General features: G+C 36.3%; 1 protein-coding gene across 2 annotated transcripts in view; it reads left to right on the forward strand.

The window, feature by feature from the left end:
- Positions 1-3292: 3292 nt before the first annotated feature.
- LOC131969081 (integrin alpha-5-like) overlaps positions 3293-12237 on the forward strand; it is a 73493-nt gene continuing 64548 nt past the window's right edge. For both annotated transcript variants that reach the window (XM_059330215.1, XM_059330216.1), the window contains exon 1: positions 3293-3879. In XM_059330215.1, coding sequence (XP_059186198.1) covers positions 3680-3879 — 200 coding nt within the window. In that variant the 5' untranslated portion in view covers positions 3293-3679. The remainder of the gene's footprint in view (positions 3880-12237) is intronic.

Here is a 12237-nt window from a genome sequence, read left to right on the forward strand (position 1 = left end):
TTTTCAGCACATTTTATGCAGTCCTTATAGTTGCACAAGTCACTGATGCTAAACTGGTGTTGAGCTAGCGCACGTCAATAGTAACATTCAGCCTGTCACTAAAAACAGCTTTACCTGCTCCGCAGAACACCCGAGACAAATGCATTATAACGTCGGACTATCGATGTACATGTCTGTGTTGATAGAATAATTTTAGAAATTAAACCAACCTTGCATTTTCAATGTTAAAACATTTTGAGCGACTAGTTTCTCAGCAGCAGCGGAATTTTACTTTGTGGGTTAGTAGTAGTGCGTCAAAACGAAACCAAACTGGTATGGCTGATTTGATAACACAAACTCATCTTCGTCGTCCTCAAACTCCGAAATCTCAGCATGGCTGGCAGTGGCCATAGTGTCCTGCTATCCTGTCTCCGCTATGACAGCACCTAAATAAACTTGCATGATTGTCAGCGAAACCGAAACCGTCTTCCACTGTAGCCTCACTAGCCTAGAGATAATATCACTCCGCCGCTGCCGTAGCCTAAGCAACAACAGGGAACAAAGTATAAGCTATTCCAATGCTATGCAAGGTTGGTTTAATTTCTAAAATTATTCTATCAACACAGACATGTACATCGATAGTCCGACGTTATAATGCATTTGTCTCGGGTGTTCTGCGGAGCAGGTAAAGCTGTTTTTAGTGACAGGCTGAATGTTACTATTGACGTGCGCTAGCTCAACACCAGTTTAGCATCAGTGACTTGTGCAACTATAAGGACTGCATAAAATGTGCTGAAAACGGTCTCCACCGACCTATATCACACCGGCTAAGTTGGAAATGAGGACCTATTTCCAAAATTCCGAACTATTCCTTTAAATTCTGTGTTTTAAGTCTTAAAGAAACCACCAAAAACAATTTTAATGCTCAAACTAGACTGGTCTCCCCTCAAAAATGTCAATATATGTCGTTTGTACAGGCAGAAAAATACGACTAACTTAACTTTTTAAACTGTCTTTTATACCGTCTTACCAGGACGTTTTTTGCCCTAAACTTTGTCACATAAACTGTTTTTTAAGCCTCACCCTGTTCTTTTGTCCTTACATTAGGATAATGGTTTTCTTTCCAAACCTTAAGGAAGTGGTTTTGGTGCATAAAACAATGTTTGTCACATGTGACATTTGGTAGGATATCATCAGAATCAGGCTGTAATATTTGTCCCCAAAAAAGTGTTGTGAAGTTGTGGAGGATAAGCAACACTTTGCTATGACCCAAATCTAATATATTTGATTAAAATGTATTATTCGGATTATTATTGTTCAGAGTTAAAAAAAAAACACATGCACTTGGCTTTGGGGTACTTGATTTGCAATTGAAGCTTATTATTGGACAGATTCCAATGTAGATGTATCAGCTAAACATTAATTCTGTAAACTCTACTGAAGCATAGTTTAACAAAAATAACATTCAAGATGAGTAATGCTGTTTACAATAAATTCCAACCCTGCCTATGTTATGTAACTGTATATAATAACATGACACAAGTCATTTTCTGTTGTATTCTTTTAGGTGGCAAAAGTGAAAATGAGTCATCCTTAACATGTGTAATGTACGGTTTACAATTACAACGGAAAATCAGAAAACACAGCGACAAATTATTTTGATTTGTTGTTGTGTTAAGTAATTTGTCGTTGTGTTTTTTGATTTGCTGTTGTGTTTTTTTATTTGTTGTTGTGTTTTCTGTTTTATTTTTGTGATTTCTGTTTTGTTGTTGTGTTTTTTGATTTGTCGTTGTGTTTTATGATTTGCTGTTGTGTTTTTTAAATTTGCTGTTGTGTTTTTTGATTTGTCGTTGTGTTTTCTGTTTTGTTGTTGTGTTTCTTGATTTGCCATTGTGTTTTTTGATTTGCTGTTGTGTTTTCTGTTTTGCCGTTGTGTTTTTTGATTTGTTGTTATGTTTTTTGATTTGCTGTTGTGTTTTCTTTTTTGTTGTTGTGTTTTTTGATTTGTCGTTGTGTTTTCTGTTTTGTTTTTGTGTTTTCTGTTTTGTTGCTGTGTTTTTTGATTTGTTGTTGTGTTTTTTGATTTGCTGTTGTGTTTTTTTTTATTTGTTGTTGTATTTTTTGAATTTGTTGTTGTGTTTTCTGCTTTGCCACTGTGATTTGCACTTCAGGGCCACCGTAGTAATGTCATGGTTACCAAATAACGAAGACACTTGGAGAACAATTAGATACCAAATAGGATGAAGGCTCTACAAGATGATTCTTTTCTTGGCAACTACAATTTTCCAAAATTATTTACAGATTTTAGGTATTCTATTATCTGAAATGGCTTGAAAAACAATACAGAAAGCTGCTGTTAATGGAAGAAAAATCTCCCCGGGGGAGCATGCCCCAGGACTCCCCTAGGTTTGGGCCCAGCCCCAGATGTTTAAATGTCTGGCTCCGCCCCTGCCACTGGAGCTGGCAGCCACCATTCACATTCATCTGTAATGGATACAACCACACGAAGCTGGCTAAATGATAACCCTATTAGCATTGACAATGTATTTATAAATAAATATATATACTATATAATACATATAAATATATATAATACTTAATGAGTCATATTCTGTTGTAACTGTATCATTGGAGATTAGTTGGTAAGACTTTACAATAACCATCACTTATAGATGTTAAATAGACCATTCATAAATGGTAAACAGAGAGTTTATTACAGTTTAATCATAATTTATAAACCGTATATAGGCCATTTAGAATGGTAAATACATAATTTATTAATGTTTAACTATCATTTATAAATGGCAAATAGATGATATATTAATGTAATTGATAGTTACTGTACCATTTACAAACAATTAAATTATAATTAATATGCTAGTTTATGAATAGTTTTGCTCTCATTATAAAAATGTAACACCATATTAAGTATGTTAATGATTTTGAAATGATTCATATACCTTTAAGAAATTGGTTTAAAACATTTAAAGATTAAATGTGTAGTACTTTGTAAATGGTTAATAATTGGTCTATAAACCATCTATAAACATCACTTAGATGGCATTTAACTTAAGCCTTTATTATTTTCTCTTAGGTTATTAAGTTTACTGATATACTGTATGTTTTATGTGGTAATCATGTTTGATGTTTGTATGTGTCTAGTTTAGTTTTAATGTCATTTAATGTGTTAAAGTTCTTATTTGTTATTGTTGTTTTATTTATTTAGGTTGGTTTTGTGATTTTGTTGTTGTTGTTCTTTTTCTTTTCTTTCCTTTTTTTTGTTGTTTGTCCATTGGTGATTTATGTTGTGTTTTGTTTAAATTGATAAAAACAAAAAAACAAAAACAAATAAAACATCACTTAGATGGTTATTGTAAAGTGTTACCGATTAGTCTAATAAAAGATTGACGTTTTGCTGTGATATTTGTGATTGAGTGCCTGCTATGTTACATTTCCACAGTCTGGTTCCTGCCTGGTAATGTTTAAAGCTCCACCCCAAATGAGGTTGCAATCATCCCCACTTCTCCCCCTCTCTGTCTTGCCTTTCTCTACATTTCACTATGCACTGTGGATCAGTACACCGGACCTGTTGGAGCTGAAGGGATTATTCAGGATTTATGATCACTACATAAGGAACAGCACGGATGATGCGTTTTGCGCTTCAGCTATTCAATGAAAGAAGAGACGCGCAAAAGAAGAGATGGGCACCGTTGCTGGACTTTCACCTCCCCGGTCGTGGGGCAAAAGTTGTCATTCCGCCGTGTTGGTCGTACCTGTAGTGGTGGTTTTGGTCCAGCTTGGCGCTGCTTTTAACTTGGACACGGAGGGACGCGTCGTTTTCACCGGACCACAGGGAAGTTATTTCGGCTATTCAGTGGAGTTCTTCACCAACTCATCCAGGTAAAGTCTCCATGCAGCATCATAAAGCTTCATGTGTAACTCGGCATTCTCCACAGTTCAAAATCAATACTTTCTTCTACTCCATCATATAACTTTAGGGAGCGTAAGAATAAAAATGTAACTGATCCCTAGAGCGGTTGTGACCTTATTATACCTTCACATCGTTTCCTTTATGGTATCATCATTTTTATGACTAACTTACACTGCAAAAAGCCACCTCTCAAAAAGAAGAAAAAAGTACAACAATTAGGTGTATTCTGCTTAAAAATAGCAAAATGATCTGCCAATGGAACAAGAAAATTTGGCTTGTCAAGACTTTCCAAAACAAGTAAAAATATCTAATCTTAAGGAATCCAAAGATACCTTAGAATTAGTGTATTCTAACTGATAAAAAGTGATTTTTTTAATTGTTGTTGTTAAATGTTTCATGTTAAATGTTTAAATATCAAGTGTCGGTTTACAGCTATGTCCCAATGTACTAGTTAATTACATACATACTACACAACAATACACACTTCTGTTGTTTCATTGATAATAAAACAATTAATTACATCTGGCTGCTTGTTTTAAGTATGTGAAGAGGTTTATACTTGTAAGTGTTGATGAAACCGCTTTGTAACTTTTGATATTCTAGTTTCAAGCATGTATTTACTCAGTATAGGTCATAAAATCTCAGTAACAAGCTGTAATATCTGATTTAGGTAATAAAAGACCAAACACTTAAAACAAGTGAAACAGTCTAACATAAAAGATGCTTACTAAGAAGAACTATCTTATCAGACAAAAAATAAGCATATATCCCCTTGATCTAAGATATTTAATCTGACTTAGATTTCAGTTTTTGCAGTGTACACAGTGACATTTTATTTGCCCTTCTCTTATGGCATCCTTATGATATTAAATGACACAATGACTTATGGTTCTGTGCTTCTGAAGAGTCTGCTCTGCAGACATATTGAATATTTTTATATTGCAGTATTTACACAGTGGAGCATTGGTAATTCTAATAATATACCTATAATAATGTGCAGATTCCATGTAGTAAGAGTTTAGTTATAAGTCATCTTGTTCTTATCTGAACTTATTATAACATAAATCTAGGATCTTTAATTTGTTGATGTGTTTGCACACAACCTACATTGTTCCATATAGTATAATTTGAATATATATGTTAAGACTCATTACAAAACTTAGATGAAACATTTATACAAAATTGCAAAGTTCAGCATTAGTCTGTTGAATATATGTCATAGTGATACAGTGATGAAAATGTCAGGGTACAAAGTTTAATGTCTCATATAAGTATACCTCTTTCTCTCTCTCTCTCTACACACACACACACACACACACACACACACACACACACACACATATACACACTGGATTCCAGCCCAAGTGTGATTGAAAACAGACATACAAGTCTGTGTGTGATTGAGAGAGGAGGGGGTTAAGTTAGAAATATGCTAATGTTGTGGATATATAGTGAAGGGACAGTAGGTAACTGCTGAGTGAGATAAAGTCAGAGATTAAACATGTTCTTATTCCTTCACACACACAGCGTGTACCATCACCTGTTTTCGCTCACTGAGAAAACCCTCCTCTGGGCTCTAGTGTGGAACACACACACACACACACACACACACACACACACACACACACACACACACACATAGTCATGATCCAAAAGTACTTTGGATATGGTGAAGTCTGAAGTAAATCACCAGAGGTCAATGGCATTACCGTTCTCCATTAATTAAGTGTCTGTAGACAACCTTTGCCACTCATGTATAACCATTAGATTCCACCAAGTTTTACATTTTAATCCAATATAACATGGTGATATTTTTCTTTTGTTTTAAAGAACCACTATGTAGGATTTAGGGGGACATCAGCAGATATGGGACATAATATTTATGGTTATATTCTCATTTGTGTATGACTACCTCAAACTCAGAATTGTTGTGTTTTCTTTGGCTTAGAATGTGTCTGCCATGTTGGACCGCCATGTTTCTACAGTAGCCCGAAGGGACAACCCAAAACCTGGCTCAGGAGAGGGCCTTTGATTTTTTATATTAAAGTGCAGACTAGGGGTGAGCCATACCGTATCGAAACAATTTAATACTGGCTTGTCCAGCCAGAACACCCTCCTAACCGTATGTTCACAGGTACATTACCAGATAGTCCTTTATAGGTGATGACAGAAATCTGTGTGTATCAGTTACTAATCTGCTTCATGACAACCTGCTGGACAGTGTAGTGGAAAATATGCGGTAGCTGCTCCTGTAAAAAATGCTCAGGTCTTTACCATATACGTAAATGCCAGTTGCACCTTATTAGCTCTTACTCCGCTAAGCTCTGGAGCTTCAGTTATGAATACATTTTTGGACTAAGATATGGTAAAACTGTATTTATTTATTTAGATTCCCAACCCAGCATCATAGAAAGGGTTAGGGTTAGGACTGTTATATGTAATGGAGTTTTCTACATTGTGGTATTGCTACTTTTACTTCAGTGAGAGTACTGTTAACCCTTTTCACCACTATCTGTCACTTACATCCTCGAGGGGTCAAAGAGTCAAATCAATGTTGGTTTAATGACTGTAGATATCTTCCTGTGCGGAAATAAGTTAAGATTCTCTTAGTTTGCTTAACTAAGCTCTGGCAGTTAGAGGCCATGTTGTTGAGTCATTACCGAGATGTTGACTTAGACTGATTTGTACAGACCTTTGTCTTTAATATTTTTGCATCCACTAGACCATACAACATTTTTTCTGACCAAATTCCTTGATTTTGGAATGCTCACAGCTACTGTTGAACATCTTCATGTGAATGTAGTGGTCATTGTTTTTGTAATGGGTAAACAACACAGCAGGGAAAGGACACTGAATGAATGAGATGGATGTTTTCCTTCTGCTGATGGGATGGTTTGTGCTGCTTGTTATGCATTTGGACAATTACCACCGTGTTTAGCTTAAGGGAGCCTTGTTAAAAGTTGCTCCTGTTGCTCACCGTGCCATCTGTTTTCACTGTCTCAGCACACATGTTCAGTTTAAGTCTAGTCTAGTCTAGTTTAGGAAGCAGACATTAAGTTTGATGGTAGAGATGGTTTCAGTAACCACATAGACTGTCTTAAAATAGTGAATGTAGTTACCATAACATTATCCACTGGTTTGTGGACCTGAGTTTTAAAGCCTAGAGTTTGGCATTTTAGCCATTCTCATCCTGGTTTATGACTTTGCCATATTGATTTTTTTGCAACCAGTGCATATGCAGAACAGAGCGGGAGCCAGTATAATGCTACGTCATCACTTATGCTAGTGCTAGCTTGGGTAGTAAGGGGAGATTGTTGAATGGACAGTCGACTCCTTAGAGTGTCTTTTAGTCCAACCAAACACCGAACAAGACATTTTAAAGTGACCAACATGTTACAATGAAGTTTAATGAGCTGAAACCATTCTGTGAAAGGGTCTGTGTTTTTAAAACAAAAACCAAACAGTGCACTTTGTTTGCAACCTGTCAGTCATAAGGAAGCTTGGCCCTGCAGCATACCCTGCTTTATTATGGGACCATAATTTACAAAAAGTGATTATTATGCTGTATTGAAGAAGACTTGAAACTGATGATTGAGACCTGAACTCACTTTTCTACTGACTGATATACAAACAAACCTCTTTTTGCAACCAGTGGAGTCGCCCCCTGCTTGCCATTAAAAAGAATGCAGGTTTAAGGCATTTACAGGCTAAGAGGAGTCCAACCCTAACCTTCGTACCCTCACTTCCACCTTGGCTTTTAGCTTAGCTGTGGGCTTCTGTCATAATCACAACAGCCACTAGAGGGCCCCGCCTAACAATAAACATGAATTTGGGTCGTAATTAGCTGCTGTACAGATTACATATCAAGTTTTTTGAGGGAGGATAGTCTCCATCAACAGAAACAAAAGTATTTTCCTGCAATTTAAAGGGTGCATTATTCAGATAGAAAAAGACGCCTACATAGTTGGGTCTACAATGTGCTTACGATATGCTTACCTCCTCCTCACTTAAATAGGTTATGGTGCATTTGCTCTTGAAATGGAGTTTTTGATGGGACAGAGGACTGGTACCTTTTATTATCTACCGTTTGTCTAGAAAAAGTGGAGTTTGACATGTCGGTAATGCACTTGCACCATGCACTTGAGACCATGCACTAAATTTGTTTGAATAGGACCATTAGTCTGTGTACTGAGTGTACTTAATATTGTCACTTTACACTTGTGAACACATGCATACTCACCAAATCCATAGAATGAGTGTGTAGTAGAACTCGGACACAGCTGTTTAAATCCTGTCACCTGATGTCAGTGAACTTCTTTCTGTTTGCCAACCTGTCTGTTAGCTCCACATTAAAGGCCACAGAGGGTGAATGTTGCTCGCTCAATTTTGCTGCAAAGCCAGTCACAGGCAAGGCTGTGTTGGGTTTTACACTTATATTGCAACAGCATTATAATCTGGTTCTCATGTTGATATTAGAACCAGATTTAATTTGATTAGTTGAGCAAATGTAAAGTTTAGAACAGGGGAGATTTTTCAACTGTTTCAGCTTGTGCTTTAGTGCAGCTTTAATGTAGGTTAGGCCAACTTTCCATTTCACGAAAAACATACTAATTGAGTGTTGTTTAAGATTATTCTGGGCCACCCACATATGTACAAGTTTAATGAATGTATTTACATGTTAACTAAACAAAGCAAATATTGGGGTTGGGGATCTGGCTCATATAAGCATCATATCCTGTTTATTATAACAACCCAGATAAAATCTTGTGAAACCTGAAAGGGGTTAGCTGAGATACAGAGGCTCTGTTGAGTCCATGGACACGGACAAAGTCATTTTCCTTTCATCTAAATTCATTTGGACACCTGAAAAGACAGTGAGATGCGCAAAAGAAGAGATTGTTTTTTTTTTTAAAGAAAAAAAGGCAACATAATTTTGTGTAGAAGAAAAGTTGTGAGTCGGTTATATTGCATCCAGTCAAACAAAGACCTACCATTAGTATATGACTTGTTTCAGAATAACGTGGCTGTATAAATGTATTGACAAGAGATCGTAAATCCTTTTGTAAAATTATATGTTGCCTCATTGACCTGGCCATGCCTCTAAGCCTTGTTTGCAGATGTTCCTGTTGAACGTGAGTTAAAGGAAAGGAATCCTTATTTCAGGTCTCAACAGAAGCACCCATCATCACACTAATACACATCATGTTGTCTCTAAGGCTGTTAAGTGTTCATTACAAGTTCTTTTAATTGGCCTAATTGACTTACAATTCCACACATGCAGAGATCACTGGGGTGGTAGTGGGTTAAAACAGCTATTCTCAATCTTGGGGTCGCGAGATGATTTCTGGGGGTCGCCAAATCATTTTGGAAATCATCTGTCTTTTTTGGTCATTTTGTTTCCTTTTTTTGGTCTTTTTGTGTCTTTTTCAGTCATTTTGTGTCTTGTTTTGTCATTTTGTTTATTTTTTGGGCCATTTTGTCTTTTTCGGGCCATTTTGTGTCTTTTTCGGTCAATTTGTGACTTTTTTGATCATTTTGTGTCATATTGTGGTCAATTTGATTATTTTTGGTTGACTTTTGTGTCTTTTCTGAGAAATCGTAGCGAGTTATTACTTTCCAAGGAGTCTCTGGCTTGAAGCTGACTGTTACACACTCTCACACTTTAAACTTATAGCAAAGGACTTAGATTAAAAGTAACAATAAAATATGAAAAAATATATATCAATGCACAGACAGAGAGATGTTTTAGTTGTTGTCTGCTTCATTATTTGTCCAAAATTTGTCGTATCAACTGAGTTTATATGATCTGAACTGTGAGATTGTGTTCAGTAAGTGGGGGTCGTGGACAACATGCATGTTAAATTGGGGGTCGCGACTCAAAAAGGTTGAGAACTACTGTGTTAAAAGACCTGTGTCTTTGTAGGAGAAGACCAGTGGAAGCCTGCACCCTGGTCGACTGAGTGGCTGTGGAGTGAGTGGTTTATAAGGAAAGCTTATCCAGCCATGTAAATATTCCTCCTGTGCTCTCCAGACATTTTGGGGGATGGGGGGAGTGCAGAGTCTGTCTGATCTCTGCTAATGTCATCAGTCACCAATGTCTTAAGTTGTGCCATTCGCTCTGGCCCAGGCCTTTTTAACAGGGCTGTCTGAAAACCATAGCATAGCTGGTTTGTTATACTTACTCACATAACATACACACACAATTGCACATGTGAATTTGCATATGTGAGTTCATACATGATGTTCACACATGCAACATTCATCTCATACTGTATGTTGTTGTTATCTCTCTCTTGTAGGGTTGTCAAAAGTATGAAAATGTTGTATCTGGATACGATACTCATTTTCAAAAGTATCGATGAAAAGTGTTGTTTTCTCTCTTGAAGTCCCAGAATTTTTAATCTGTATATAGTTGTGTATGTGTATGTGTATATTTGTGTGTGTGTGTGTGTGTGTATATAACTAGGGTTCTGAGAGAAAAGTAATTTCAGTTCTCTGTATGTGTACTGTGTACATGTGTAGCAGAACTGACAATAAAGTGACTTTTGACTTGACTTGAATGAAGCAGAGAACAGTCGACTTATCAAGTTTGGCTAATATTGTGCACAGCATACTAAATATTGTTATTGTTTATTGTATTTATTTATTTTTTGCACTACCTCAGACCTGAAGCTTGTTATCATAGTTGCATTTTCTTTTTGCACAACTGTTCTTTATTATAAATATTTAATCTGTGGTTCTGTTCATTTTTACATGTTGGGCCTCTGAAAAGTCGCTAAATATAGCAACAAAGTTGGCAACACTGCTTCGCGGGCTTTTTACAAATGGCGTGTTGTTGTGGCGTCGAGTACTACGTCATATCCTGCTTATTGCTTGCTCGTTATTTATTTAGGCAGCTACATGAAACCTTAACTATGCGTTCGCCCCCTGGTGGTTGGTGGACTACTGGTGTACAAAGTGCTTGATTAGATATGTAGGAGAGCCGCATTTTAAAATGGAAATGCTCTTCTTCTTTTCTCTTCTTCTCTTCTTTTCTTCTTTAACATATAGCACTCCTGTAGTGATTACAGATGGCTCTTAAAGTTCTGTGCTTACTTGATTCCTGTGGTCTACTGTATGTCTAGTACCCTCAGGTTGAATGCACTTATTGTAAGTTGCTTTGGACAAAAGCGTCAGCTAAATGACATGTAATGTAATGTAATGAAATATTGTGACAATCAGGTTAATTTAATTGTGGCGGCCAAAATCATGATCACGATTAAAATTTGATTAATTGTGCAGCCCTAGTATCCACTATGTCTTCTGGATCTTCTCCAAAATGTAATGGGTTCTTTCTTGACCCATGCTTCATCGCTCCAACAAGTTTGATGAAAATTACCCAAGTAGGTTTTCCATAATCCTACTGAGAAACGGACAAACAAACAAACTAAATTGACAACATGACCTCCATGGCTGAATAAATGATCCCACGGCTCTGCAGTCCCCCTCAGCTCATCCATAATTATTTTTTTTTTACTGTTCTGGTTTACTCTTTCTGGTCATTATTGTTTCCAGAAGCTGTGGACAGCTGTTTTCAGCAAACAAGCCTTGATAAACCCACTGTACACTACCTGCACCAGTTAACATCTGTTATATCAACTGTATGATGTGGTGATATGTCAGTGTTGTGTTAATAACCTTTTTAAATTCCCTCTTTAACCCTTTGATGCACAACATATAAGCACCTTCTAATGCACAACATTGGTCAAAAATGACCCTCATTCATTTCCCATGATATTTCATGCTGGCTGTGTGTTTGAATATCTTTTTTTATTATAACAGATCATTATATCCATTTTTCCTTTCATACTTTATGAATAAAAAATAGTTTTTGTATTATTACATCAAGTTTACACACATGGGTCAAAAATGATCTTGTGCATATCTTGTGAAATAAATGATCTTGTGAAGCATAGTGATACAAAAAGTGAAACACTAAATTAACAATTTGAGTATATGTATAACTATGTTTGTCTTATTTTTAAGGTTTAACTTTAAAAGAGTTGTTAGAACCACCAGATTACATTGGAAAATCACATATTTCAACATTTGAGACTTATTAGAGCCAAATAATAATTTTCATTTATAAAACACCAATTTAACAAAAAAGGATAGTCAATATTTGTGCCTTCTTTGTCAGGTTTTAAATGGGTGATTGGTAAATTGGTGACAACATATAAACACCTCCTAATGCACAACATGGGTCAAAAATGACATTGTGCATTAATTAGTGGTAAAAAAAAAGAAAGAAGGGTGTATGTGTGTGTGTGTAGGATGTATGATGAACA

This window comes from Centropristis striata, chromosome 3, assembly GCF_030273125.1.
Source record: "Centropristis striata isolate RG_2023a ecotype Rhode Island chromosome 3, C.striata_1.0, whole genome shotgun sequence".
In the NCBI taxonomy this organism is placed as follows: domain Eukaryota; kingdom Metazoa; phylum Chordata; class Actinopteri; order Perciformes; family Serranidae; genus Centropristis; species Centropristis striata.